The 14,916-nt window shown below is 34.8% G+C and overlaps 1 protein-coding gene across 1 annotated transcript in view; it reads left to right on the top strand.

The window, feature by feature from the left end:
• LOC128998848 (uncharacterized) overlaps nucleotides 1–13,373 on the top strand; it is a 42,800-nt gene extending 29,427 nt beyond the window's left edge. Inside the window, exons 8-12 of the mRNA XM_054425204.1 lie at nucleotides 1,387–1,520; nucleotides 4,003–4,150; nucleotides 5,587–5,786; nucleotides 6,427–7,037; nucleotides 10,516–13,373. Coding sequence (XP_054281179.1) covers nucleotides 1,387–1,520; nucleotides 4,003–4,150; nucleotides 5,587–5,786; nucleotides 6,427–7,037; nucleotides 10,516–10,532 — 1,110 coding nt within the window. The 3' untranslated portion in view covers nucleotides 10,533–13,373. The remainder of the gene's footprint in view (nucleotides 1–1,386; nucleotides 1,521–4,002; nucleotides 4,151–5,586; nucleotides 5,787–6,426; nucleotides 7,038–10,515) is intronic.
• Nucleotides 13,374–14,916: the final 1,543 nt, after the last annotated feature.

Here is a 14,916-nt window from a genome sequence, read left to right as displayed (position 1 = left end):
CCTGTACATATGCATATTCAAATTGTCTTTTAAGCTTCTCTGGCTGTCTTGTTAATCTCTAATAGGGTTCACTTAACTTGTTTAATGTATTTTATTTTAGCCCCCAGATTACTGTGTTATACATAAAATGGTTTAAATATGTCAATAAGTAATCTTCTGTTACTGTGATGACAACTACTATAGTTCTTGTTAATACTCACAAGAAGACAAATCAATTGCTTCATATGAAGGTCGTCAGTTAAATTCCTTTACACAAAAACAAAAGCATCACACATAAACAAACAAAATATATACATATTGTTATAATTGTATGTATGTTTCTCTTTTGTTTTTGTGTATTGATTTAGTTTTTCATGTGGTCATGTTATCAAACTCTACTGATAGTGAATTTTATTTTTCAAACTAAGCAATTGATTTAACTCCTTGTAAGGGGTTCTATCTTAGAACCAAAACTTGTGTGGGCAACAGTAACAAATAATTACTTAATGCAGGTAAATATATCATTTTATTTATAGATATCTGTTGAACTTTAATACTTTCTCACTCATTCATGGATCAAATAATCTTTTTCATACTGTGGACTTCAGTATTCATTAATTCCTTGTACCAATCCCTAACTATTGCTGTACAAAGAGTATTCTTCTAAACCTAGTTTTTAATCTACCTTGATCAATTCAAACTTATTTTTCTCCTATTTAAGCCCCAATGATGTTAGAATGACAAATTCCATTTTTTAGTCACGGTTTACCCTAATACCATAAAAAAAACTATAATTTGACATATCCTTGAAAACTTTTTGAGCCACATTATAATTTTACAACAGATGAAATTCCTCTGAGTTTTAAAGCACAACAGTTTTAAATGAGGATAGAGACAAAGTTTAAGTTAAATAGTTTTGATGCCAAAAAAATTAAGATCAACTTTTAAGAGGTTAAGAACTCTTAACCCATGACTTCACAACGCATGTTCCCAGGTCAACGCAAGCTGAATCTCATTTTTTAACTTTATAACAATATGTATATAAAACCATCTCATTTATAAAATTGATTATTTCAAAGAAGAGAGTTGACTTCCAGTCCTTCCCACAAGGTATTTGCTGGATGTCTGCTGGGTCAAACTATGTCATCGAGGTGTGTTATGATGCGAACGTTTCGGAGACTTTGCAGTTCTCCATCATCAGCACGCAGATCCAGTGATGTAATGCCTCCACCGCTGGATTTGAAATGACATCTCCGAAACGTTGGCATTGAAACACAGCTCGAGTACCCTGTTTGACCCAGCAGACATCAAGCATACATCAAGTAAGTACTTGTACAGATGACAGTTGTATTGGAAACAACAGGAAATATATCAATGTAACAACTACTAACAGATTGTAATTTCCAGCTTCCACTGTCAAGAAGCCTAGGAGATGACGTCAAGTTGACAGCAGCTGATCGTAGACTCCTTAACAGCTTTGACAGAGATGACCGCCTTTTACTAGATCGGACTAAAGATGTACTGAGAAACCAAAAGAACAGGTATTGGTAGTGTAACGTAATTAAACTAAATGGTCAGGGCTCGATTTGAGGCTAATCCGATTATTGTTCCAGTACCTCTCCTTCTTAATCTTTTTTTCTCAGTTTTTAATATTTTTTTTTTGCAAATAAATGCTGATGCTACTTACTACTTTACTGATTTGTGTCGGACTGCCTTTGGAGGGAGGGATATAAAGGGATAGCGAAAGTCAAAAGAGATTCACCAATGAAATGGTCAAATCAAGTACTGACCTATAGCAATCCACAAAAAATAATAAAACAACCTTAAACTAACTGGCAATTAAATAGCTCATCATCGTGATGCTCTGCACTCGTGAAGTGCTGTGAATTGTTTTTATAATCGGCTATCAGATATGGTTGCGTAGGGGGTAATGTAATTTCACCCTACAACTGATGGACAACTGACTGACAGGAGCAATTCTCCAGTAATCCTCATGTATTGCTCTTGGTGCCGTACTGAGAACTACGGTCATCCTCTTCTCAGTGACGTCACTATGCCCGGTGTTTGTTGCACCCTCTTGTTGCAAAATTACATATTTAGGATGAACCTATAAATATTGCCCCATCAATTTTTGCATCTTCACAACCGTACCACATTTGGACTATCCATAATTGGGATGATTGGATTATTACTGATATTCGGGATATTTTATTATCTTTACGTGTCTGTGAAGATTGTGCGATTGAAAAATTCACGCTTACGGAGGATGATGATAACATTTTCGTGACCACGGGAGACATTGATGGTGTCTACAAGACACCAAAAGATGTTAATATTTTGTCACAATCGCAGAAGATGATGATGATGTCTACTTGACCGCAGAAGATTTTCAATGTTTCGCCGCAATCATGGAAGATGATGATGGTGTCTATAAGACCATAGGAGATTTTTAAGATTTTGCCTCAACCACGGAAGACAATGATGATGTTTCTGTGACTGACGGGAGACGATGGTAATATCTACACGACCGCGGGAGTTGTTCAAGTTTTAGCCTTGATCTCAGATTATGCTTCTTTTTATAACGATTCTTATTACTGTAGTTCTAGGTTTTAAAATTATTTCTGAAACCAATTCGGATAGATGAGAATTCTACTGTAATTTGAACTTGCTTATTGCCCCAAGAAACAATTTGCAACTTAAATATTTTTAGTAAAATCCAAGTGTGTAATAAAATAATTGTCTTTTTTAAAGGATAGGGTTTAGCTAACTTGAAAAAAAATATAAACATGGGGGCTTGTATGTAATCAGAAAATATCATTTATAATGTAATAGTAATTTCATCGTAGGATTGGAATTGTTCAGACATTTTTAATGAGATCAAATTGACTACTCATCCACAAACCAACAAAACCATTGAAAATGTGTTCGTTAAAATAACCAATTCTAAATAAATGATTTTTTTTTTAACTTTCAGTGAATGGTCCCTCAAACTGGAAGTTCATTTTCCCAAACAAGCAGCTTACATGTATTAAAATTGTATAACCTAAAATGTACAAGAAATACCAAAATAATAACCTGTTCAATTCATCTTCTCTCTCTGTTTTTAAGAAGCGTCTTAGAGTGGCTTGTTGAACTGAGTTCAGAGGATGCTGAAGCTGTTATCTCTCTGAGCCTGCCTGACAGTTAACACTTCACTTCTCTATTACTACACTTCCTTCATTGGCTGACTCATAGCACCACCACTTCCCCTTCAATCTTTTACATCTACAATAATAGGCACATAATATTTCCAATATAAAATTAGTTCACCCTTTTTATTTTAAATAGTTTAACAGTTTCAAGTAATAGTCATTATTTGTTTAGTCATTCCCATGTAAATTTATCCTCAACTTATGTCTACACACAGGGCTTTGCCTGTATAGACTATTTCTTCGCAATGTCTTTTTTGGTACTTTTTTAAACAAGTTTGGTGAAAATGAGGGATATTCAGAAAGTAAGGAACGTTTCCGTCTAATGACATTAGGCTTATGGAAGTTCTGTTCAGAAATTGTGCATTCAGCATATTCAGGTTTTTTCTGTACACTTCACACTCTTGATGATAAATTGCTATGGGTTTTTAATTTTTGACTAATAAAAACTGTGTCACAGAACGCAACTAGCGGGATTTTTAGTTGCAGAACATTTTTTCAACTTGAATATTTAACAATGGGCAGCGTAACGCCACTTCCATTGTGACAGCTAGACAATCACTCAGGAGACGAACAAGTCTAAACTTGAAAGTGCACAATTGGTAATCAACGGCATCAAGCAGAAACGTTTCTCTTTTTCTGAATATCTCTCGTATATATGCTTTTGTTCCATAGATATTAAGAAGTTTTTTTATTATTTAAATTTAAGATGAAGAAAACTACCATGTAAATTCATGTCATTGTAAATAGTGAATAAAATTATTATTTCATTTCATACCTACTAAGTAATGTAAGCTTTGATTGCCTTGAATATCATATGTAAATCTTCTTTCAGGCTAGAATTGCAGAGGAAGATGGTCTATTCCGGTTTAGGACGATCACGAAAAATTCGAACTCATAGAAGGCAGTTATCTGATCCTAAAATTCATTTAGATATTCATCCTGGGAAAGAGGACGGCAGTTTAGAAAACGAATATGGAAGAGTAAGTAAAAACTACCATATAAAAGATCAATAGCCTACTTTAAAATTTCTTAGAACTAGTTAGGACCCTAAAGTCTTAATAAGCCAGTGCTATAAGTTTCTGGTATAACAACACGTTACAAGATGAATTCGGTTTAGCGTTTCTCCACAATCCCTGAACTAGTGCTACCTTGAATTAAAAAACTTTAATTTCATTTGCCCTAAAAACATTAATGATTTTCAGCATAATGTTTTAGCTTTTGTTTAAGACTTTAAGAAACACTGGCTTTAAAATGGAAAATAGTTTCATTTAGCCTACATAAGGTTGGTAACTGATATTGTATGCTTAGTATATATTGGCCTCTTTCACAAACTCTGCTACAGACTGAAGAATTCTCCTTGAGCTTAATAGTATAACTGACAATCAAAAAGGACCTTAAGCCCTTAATCTACTGTCTTTCCCAGGCTGGCATACAATGGGTTTATGGACTTAAGAGCTGCATTTACAATAAATAAACAAGCGCATTGATTATATAGAGCATTTTTTCTGATGATATTTTTGTACTAACATCCAGTGTATTCTATTTTTAGAATGACAACATGAAATACAGTGTAAGTTTTATGTTATAACTGCTAAAACATTTTTCCCATTGCTTTTCTAAACTGATATGTTACAACTTGTATTTTAGGTAGTTGAGTGAATATAGTACCAAACAATCAAATCATAGCCGTTTCTATCCTATACTCTAAAACAAGCGCTTGTACGGACAAACTTAAATTTTCGTCCCAGGATTTTTTATTTGTTTGTTTATCATGGGGTATTTCGCCACGAGAAATCGATTAGACTTGGTCACAACACTGGGAAAAATCCAGTTTCCGCCTTACAGCCCTTTAAAGTGCCCATGTTATCGTCAATACGTTTTTGTAGCTGCAGTTAATCAAAACAGCTGATACAGTTTATTTTTATTGCAATCTATGTATTTATAAAGGTGTATTAAAATTTGTTCTTTGTATCATCTAAAATGTGTTCAAATTGATTACTGTACATTATGAATATCTTTAATTTATCTAACTACTTATATATTTAATGTTTGATTCAATCCGAGTAAAGCTCGGTCTCCTGGTACTACTGAGAAAAGTCAGATGCGTTTTGAGGTTTTGAACATCTAGACCTAGCTATCCTTGATCATTTGGGCTTTTAATGAATGGCCCTGACTGAAGAGTCAGCTGGTCCTAGTTAATAACAAAGGTGTCAATACATCTATTCAACACTCGTTTTTCTCTCATGTTCGCTTTAATATATGCACTCTGGTGTTTTGCCATCACACAAATCTAATCTAATATAACCATACATACAGAGTTTCATAATTATTATTATAGTTACTATAGTTATTTTAGCATTTGTATTATTAATCTATTCATTGTCAACAAGTGATATCATGTATTCTTGAATTTCAGGGGTATCTAGGATTCACTCATCCTTCTCTGAGGCCCCCCTATAAATCGTACGAGTATGAGTCAATAGATGATGGTAAGCGGGCAGACTGGGACCCTTCGCAATCTTATCTTGCTTCGTCGTATGCTGTTGCTGGTGGGGCGCTGCGGGAGACTGCAATCAACAGCGTACTCGACAACGGACACTTCACCGACCATAATAGGTGAGGCAAGTGCTCACAATATCTTCATAATAATTAAGATTTAATTTGAGCATATGGATTGTGCTGCAATGGAGAGTTGGGTTTCCTATTTCCCATTTTTAGGATATGGTTACTGAAGATATTAAATTAATGAAAGATTGTATATATCTTTTTTCTAAAAATCCATGTTTGGTTTGGTTGCAGCAGATACAAAGATGTATCATGAAGTGGGGTCTATAGCGTTGTGGTTAGCATCCCAAACTTCAGTGCATGAGAGACGGGTACAATCCCTGGAATATCCATATACATTTTAGGGTTTTCCATAAACATTTCGGAGGACTTTAGTAGTACTACTAGTATTGACACTAAAAAAAAAATGTCTTGCTTAGAACAAACAATTTTTATTATCCACTCCACTTCATTTGAGGGTTGAAAAACAATAATATAAGAGTTAATATTTGTACCCAGTCCACGTCGAATTGTGTTGACAATTTTGTCTAAATAATTTCAGCTGTAACTTTTGTTCTAACTTATCTTAATTCAACATCAACTTTGTAATGTCCTAGAATACAACCATTTACCTCCAATCGTCTAATAAACTTCTAGCAATGATTTAATCACATAAGTTTATTGTAATCAGATGATTACTACTTGTTCCCAGGTATGATGTTCGGCGCTACAGCGATGGCTTGGACATGCGCAGACGAGATGTAAACAAAACTCTACGCAACAAACCTCGCTCTTGGCAACCCTCACCCTACGGCAGCGATGAGGACGATGATCAACTCACCCGTGAAGAGAAGAAGGCTAAGATCAAAGCGGAGATAGCCAGACGTCGTCAACAGATTGAAGAAAACGCTCGGCTACACGAAGAACTCTTGAGGCTTGCGAGACTCCGCGAAAGTGCCGAACTAGGTTTTACCCCAGGCACCCACTCCGGTGGGGGCTACGCGATATCTAGTGTTCTTAAATCTATTGACGACTTATTGCTGCCCGGAAGGGGTAGAGGGGACGAACTTTACGACTCTCGCGGTAGAATCACCAGACGTACTCCTGAGGACAGATCCATGGATCGTATCGCCTCAACATTCCGAACTGATGACTATACTAGTGGCGTGTATGAACGCTTGACAGACTTTTCTCCTCTCACTGACTTTAGCACCCCTCACGCTATGCCTCTGCTCCCCGATATGCCGACTCGATCGAGGAAACTCCTAGAGGACTTGGGCAGCTCCCCGATAACCGACTCTGTGCGAACACTTCCACAAAAAGGTAACCCTGCTATTTGCTAATCATTTACGCATATAATAATTGCCTATTAGCTATGGTAAATTATTTTATACAGTTTTGTGAGTGATTGCTTAAGCATAAAACGCTTTGGTTAGTAGCGTAATGTGTGATATCTAAAATAGTTAAATGATTTCATTAGTGCACATTTAAGATGTTTTGTTTTTCAATCAATATATTAAACATAAAGGATTTTATATTGGATAGGTTTAGCAGCAAGATTACCCTTCTGAAAAAAAATAGATGAAAATGCACAAATAAACACATAATTCATCAAATTATTCAGTAGTAGAGTCTTATGAAGTACTTAGAAAGACTCCACTACTGAAGACGGAGCTTGTAGCTCCGAATATTCTATGTGTTTATTTATACATTGTCTTCTATTCTCATAACTTATTTGTCTTTGGTTTTGACGATTTAAAAAATATAGAATTCAAACCAGCTGTCATAGAAAGTCAGTTGTAGTATGTTTTGACTTATTTTATGCCTTTTGATTACCTTGTTACCTAATTGAATAAATGCTTAGTGCTAAATGCAGTACAGTTGCTATAAATTGCTTTTTTACATACCTTTAAAGAATTTGGCACTTTTCTTTGCTCTATTTAAAGATTTTTGAAATTGCTTTTTAATTTTTTAATTTCTTTTCTTTTACTAAAAAAATATAAGTATTTATTGAACCACTTCTATTTGATTTTTTTTAAATGTATGCACAAAATGTTATTATTCATATAATTACAACATATTTGTCAACATTATCCATTGACTGTAAATCTCCTTTTATTATGAACCTCTTCGAAGCTTTGATCAATGACCAAAATAGTTTAGTATGCAGGTTTGTTATGACAGGGGTTGAAAACGATTACATCCACTGAACTATTGACCACAATATCTAGTGGTAGTTTTAATGATGATTAGTTTATGAAATCGTTTATTTTGCAGCCATGCGTCAAAGGAGTATGATTGGCTAGAATTTTCATATATCCATTGGGATCAACTTTTTGGGTAAGAGTTTATCATAAAACTCAGTCATGTTAGACTATAGGTCAACAAACTTACACCTGTACTAATTTCACCCTAGCTTTCAGTTATTAAATTCCTATGGATGTATGTTTCCCTACTGTTTAGCTCACTCCCTGAAATGCTTTAGTGACTGTAATAGGCCTACATTATTTATCGAGAAGCTCAGGAAATTATTGAAAGGGTTTTCTTATCTACAGTTATTGATTTTTCAAGATTAAAGGCTGTGAAATAAGTTCTCTAGCTTTGTTTATAGGAAATATAAGAGCATGTTTGTAACAAGGTTTTCTTCTTGATGAGGATATTAATATCGAGGAATTTTGTTCAAATCTCTCGTGGAATTAAGAGCTTCCCCATTTATTCTTCCAACTAGCTGGTTAGCATGTTTCTGTGTACTCTGAGTGCTTAGTTGCATAGCATGATTTCTTCCCAAAATGTTAGATACAGTGGACAGTACTAGCGCTAATTCAATGTTATATTGTGAAACTACTACTGTGACAAGTTCCATATGAAAAATCCCTCTCTACACTCTTGACCCTGTAGTTCAGAATTCTTTTTGAGCTTTACGTCTATTTAAACACAGAATAGGGCCTGCTCTGAACAGTTAAAGAATGTTTTTAAGGACCCTAACTTCACAAACACCTGGTACTTGCCACAACAGCTTAGTGTGCACACAGTGGTGTAGTTGTAAATTTTTCAATGCGGGAACACTTACATTGTGGGAACACCTTATTGTAGAAAAAATATGGGTTGCCTATCAAAATATTGATACTGTATATAAGTTCTTTGGAAATACCAGAGTGGGAACTCCGTTTCCATGCATTCCTGCTTCACTACACCACTGAGTGTGCACTCCTAAACTAAATAAGAGTGGAAGAACTTACCTTGACTCAAAGATATAACCCACAGCTTTCCATCCAATTCTTTACCTCAGGCCATCCTATTCTGTTTATTCTATTCTGGTGTTGAGTTACACATGTTAAGCTCAGTCCATCCTATTCTGTTTATGTGCTATTTTTGTGTTGAGTTACACATGTTTACCTCTATCCATCCTATTCTGTTTATGTGCTATTTTTATGTTGAGTTTTTCCTCTGTCCATCCAATTCTATTCCAATCCAATTCTCTGTTCCATGTTATTGTGCTATTTTTGTGTTGAGTTACACATGTTTACCTCTATCCATCCTATTCTGTTTATGTGCTATTTTTATGTTGAGTTTTTCCTCTGTCCATCCAATTCTGTTATTGTGCTATTTTTGTGTTGAGTTACACATATTTACCTTTGTCCATCCAATTCTGTTTGTGTGCTATTTTTATGTTGAGTTACACATGTTTTTCCCTCTGTCCATCCAATCCTGTTTGGGAGCGTTTCATAAAGCCCAAATTTCACTAAGTCCAACGGTTAAAATATTAAATAAACAGAGCGTTTCACAAGGTCCAAATTTCATAAAGTCCAAAACTATAACATTCAAATAATCACCGTTTCACAATGTCCAAATTTCACAAGGTCCAATGTTAAAAATCAAATAAACAGAGCATTTCACAAGATCCAAATTTCATAAAGTCCAAAACTATAACATTCAAATAATCACCGTTTCATAATGTCCAAATTTCACAAAGTCCAACGTTAACATATCAAATAAACAGAGCGTTTCACAAGGTCCAAATTTCACAAGGTCCAACGGTACAGTCTGGGCCAGAAGTCTCTACAGTGGTTGCCACGGTCAGATAGCAGGCACCGTCCGCCGGCGCTCAACTACTGATTACTGATTACTCCCTGTTGCAGCAAACCTAAGTACGGTACCTGTTAAACTAATGCTATTTAAATCGGGAATAAATGTGATCATTTTAAGGAGATATTCTAGTGTAAATCAAATAAGGGAAATGGAAATTCGATGAGTCTGCAGGTTTGCTGCGGATGGGGTGAATACCACTATTTTACACTCTTTACAACGTATCTACGGACCCACAATGATGTTTTGTGACGCGTGGCAACAACACTAGATCGTGTAGTGCCTAAACACCGAACAACGTCAACCTCTGCAGCGACTTCTGGCCGAGACTGTACCGTTGGACCGTGTGAAACGCTCTGTTTATTTGATATTTTGACGTTGGACTTTGTGAAATTTGGACCTTGTGAAACGTTCTGTTATTAATATTTTAAACGTTGGACCTTGTGAAGTTTGGACCTTGTGAAACGCTCTGTTTATCAATATTTTAACCATTGGACTTTGTGAAATTTGGACCTTATGAACCTCACCCTCCTGTTTATGTGCTATTCTGGTGTTCTGTTAAATATTTTTACCTCAGTCCATCCTATTCTGTTTATGTTCTTTTTTATGTTGAGTTACGCATGTTTTGTTTCCCTCTGTCCATCCAATTCTGTTTATGTGCTATTCTAGTGTTGAGTTACCTCTCGCTCACTCTGTGCCTTTGATCATGTTTCAGCGCAAGCTCTCCTATAACCTGTCACCGGAGCTTGGTCGTATCCTACGCCCAGTGTTCATATAGGCACCGATACTTGCTCCCATATCATTTTTGTGAGATGTGTGTTCGCTGTTCTTTTTTATCGTGAAATTTTCTAGACTAGATACCGGTCTGTCTTCTTTCGTGTAAGTTTGTTATAAAACGATACTTCAATAATTTCTTTTGTAATTCGCGTTGTTATCATATCAACCTCACTGGTGTATATTTTCTGTAAATAAATAACAAGCAAGTATTGATGTATATACTTGTATATAATTATATTTACATATACATATTTTTACTTAGTATTTTAGTTATTTGGATTTGATACTTTATCTGTACCGATAAATTCCCTACCGTATGTTATAGGGCTTGCTATGGCAAAAGTATTTTTTAAATGTCTATCTCTATTCAAGTGTTCTTAACAAGTGGCAAGTCAGCAATAATCCCACACTCCCAAATAATGATATGATAATATGAAACTTTTTGCATGCCACTTAATTATAAAATATCTCATACAGTAAAAATGGTATATAACTATTCATTAACTTTAGCTTATAATATAGTATGAAAATTGTAAATTCACTTTTCATAGGCCATATAAGACTAACAAACAAAAGATATTATGGTCACATTTATTTACATAAGAAATACTTAATGTAGATAGGCACGGAAAATTTCTTGCAAATTTTGTTTTAACATTACTAAATAATAAAATGAGTGTGAATCACCTGTTATTGTTGATCTATATCTGTAAACCTGATATAAAATAAACACGCACATCCGAAAAGATTAAAGTCAACAATACTTGAATCACTAATTAAAACTATTTAGTTAGTGTGTTGCTGAACAGTAATAATGACTAAGCTTGTTCTGTTAATATTTCAACATTGCAAAATTTGATTATTCATAAACTATTTTAAAAACTAGTGCTACTATGCAAGCAGTAGTTAAAATCATTTTCCTTGTGTCAAATTTGTTTCTGCAATTTCTGATATATTAAAAACATTTTGATTTTCGTCACACAAGATATCAGCACTTTTAGAAGTCTACATCAAAGTTATTCGATAATAAAATATGTATCAAATCCTTGGCTCAAACTATCTAATGGTCGAATTTGAACAAAATGTTTAAACAATGTTTAATAACTAATATGTATATTTTTTTAGATAATAGATCGTACAAAATGTGGAGTAAATGAGTAGAATGAGTGTGGGGTATACAATGTAGCGTATGTTGTGGCTTTTGCGCTCGGCTTATAACTTACAGCAGCGAACACACACTCGGCTTTGCTTCTGCTGACCAACTGTTTCATCTTCATATTGTTATTCACATATTTTTTTAAACTTATACTATTGTTGTGCTGGGGTGCCCGAGCATCATGCACAATGGCACGTTCCCGTGTATAGCTAACCTTGTACAGTCAGTTCATAGGTCATGCCCAAGGAACACAAACGTTTTAGTTCTAGAAGGCGAGGTTAAGTTTTAATCAGATGTGTTTATCGTATTGTTGTTGAATCAAAGTTTTAATGTCGATTTGTAGTTTTATCATTTGTCGATTACGGTTGTATATCTTTATTCAGTATTGTTATTGTATGTAAAGTCTAATTTGTTTCGTTTTGAAATAATTACTCCTTAGGTACTTTTAAGGCCTAACTCTTTAAGCCAGGCTAGATGTATCTCTGAAGCACAATAATGTATTGTTATGTATTTAATGTGTAAATTATTCTGATAGATGAGTGAGCTGTTTTCTTTATATTCTCTGTTTTTGTTTGCGTTTTTTTGCTATAGGGTATTTATTATTGTTGCTGTATTTAAATTAATACTATCCAGTTTTCCTTTCCTATATTTTTTCAACTCTTCAAAATATTGACTGCTTTAAATCTCTTAATAATAGAATTGTGAAACATTTCTCTATCTCTTTACCTAATTCAAATCTTAAAAATAAATATTTTTGACACTAACTAATCACATTCCTCCCTAAAGCTTTAAGGGCTTTTAACCCCCCAGCTCTCATTATCCTTGGGATTCTTTGGAAGTTTTTCTACGATCCTGTGGACAGGTACTCAAAAGTTTTCTTACGGCTTGTCAAGAATTCTCTGCCATATTTTGTTATAAGATTGTCAATGTTAGCCTATAGTAAAACTCAGATTTCTAATTTCATAATCATTTTTATTTTCTGTTTCTGGCAATTACCATTAAATCGACAACTATATAAGAATATAGTACCCAGCAACTGATATTGTACTTTGTTGTTACAAAGGTAGAAACTAAAATGTAATGAGAAGTTTAAATTAAATTATTGTATCACTTAGTGAGGGTTGTCATGTCATCATAAACTTACTATCATGGTCCTTAACCAGTAACATTGACATTAAAATATTCTTCCCAAGCAAATTTCATGTTCCATAAGAAATTTATTATGAGGGCTCACCATTTCATTCAAAAGGGGTTTAAGACAGGTACCGGTATACATTATTTTACAATATTTCTTACCTGGTACATCACTAGTAAAAATATTTGCCGTTTCTTTACCATTTTTATTCTTCTCTCTTATTGTTGTCAGTGTTATTTTATGTTTGAAATCAAATCTATGGTTTCAATTTGTTAGTGTGTTAAGGATAATTGTACAGCCTGAATGTATTTTTGTAAGGGTGTTTATCAAAATATATTTGTATTGTATTGTAATATTTACATATTATAGACATTACCATCCTTTCTGTGACAATACTGTTCCTTGAGGATGACTTTACATGGACTTCTTTGCTTTTGATTGTTAAGTTTTTGTTAATATTAGGTATTGTTGTTTTGTTGGAATAACAAAGATTTAGAAACTGAAATATTTGTGTTTATCTATGAGACCTACTGATCCATATGCTGAACGTATTTTACCCACCAGTTTCACAGGAAAAGAAATATTGCACGTATAATTCCTGAAAAGTTGTAAATGTAAAAGTTGCTGCGCTTGGTTGTCCAGTTGTTCAGATCTTGTCGTTAAGCGCAGAATCGTATCAACATGAGTTGTCTCTCCGCTTTCTTTCACAGTCGCTGGCCGGCTTTCTCTGTGTGTCAGTTTGGCAGCTTCTGCCCAGCAGCTCAGAATAATTTTCAAGTTCATCAATTCAAACATTTTGTGTAGAAAACTGATATTTTTTTGGGTTGTGACATTAACCAACTAAGCGTCAAGAACAATGTTGGACCCAATACTGCTGGCAACAAGAGCTAACAATACAACCTGAAAATAGTATTTTGATTGGAAATGGTTTAGGTATATCTTGTAACTTAACCTTATATTACTCACATTGCTTATCAAATGTTAATGCTCATAAACGGAGATTACTTCTATTTACCATAGCACAGTAGAGTCCCGCCATTCTGAACTAACTGGGACCAAACTCTGTTTGAATTAGCGGTAATTGGAAATAATGGGATTTCTTAAATAATATCAATGTATTGATGACAATTGTGGTTGATGTTTATGCAGCTGCAATCGCAAAAGATGTTTGTATTATGGCTGTGATCCCGAGAGATGATGCTAATGCTGCACCAACATTTTAGAGTATTGAAAACTTCTCTATTGTTCACGGAGCTTACCTTACTTTATCAGTAGTTGTATTATTACCTTTGCCAATGTTTGTGGTTTCATTGACCCATTGATTCTCCACCGTTCAGGGAAACTTTGAAAATTTTTCCGACATTTGAGGTATCACAGTTCTTGGAGATATCTCTAGCTTTGTCCATATTCGCGACATCATAACTTGATTCTTTGAAACTTCAGCTTACATCACTATCATAGCCAAGATTTGTGGCGACATCGATAGTCTTGTTGATGATCGTGAAATCATCCTCAGACGCAGGGACATATTTCCGAATAGGCGGACTAGGCACCCGCCTAGGGCGGCAAATATTAGGGGCAACAAAATTTTAAGGGTTATAAAATAAAAAGGTTTTAGTCTAAAAAAAAATGTTAAACAAATAATTTTGGGACCGGCAAAACAGCCATTTGAAATATTTTGATTAAGTATAAAATTATTTCAGAACGCATTAAAGTCAAACAAAAGTCAATAGTTTATTACACAGCTGTGCTGAGTTTTCCGTGCTGTCCTATTTGTCTGATGGACACGACACGCGCGCCGCGGGAGCGGGTTGCCGGCCGCTGCAAACTGGCGAACAAAGAAAACACTTCCCCCTGTTTACTTCATACGCCACTACGCGGCAGCGCTAGCTGAAAGGTAGGAAGACTTGACCAGAGACTGATCCTCATTTTTTCACTGAGTGAGGGTGACAGACAAGTTAGTAGCAATATTACCATCTGCCGCTTGCCATGCTCCTCTGTGTCTGGCTGTCTGCTGACTCTGGAGAGATGAGAGCGTTCAACTTCAA

Source organism: Macrosteles quadrilineatus, unplaced genomic scaffold (genome assembly GCF_028750875.1).
Source record: "Macrosteles quadrilineatus isolate MER2022 unplaced genomic scaffold, UCM_ALF_1.0 Scaffold_7__1_contigs__length_78375512, whole genome shotgun sequence".
NCBI lineage: Eukaryota > Metazoa > Arthropoda > Insecta > Hemiptera > Cicadellidae > Macrosteles > Macrosteles quadrilineatus.
This window is presented reverse-complemented; position numbering and strand designations above follow the sequence as displayed.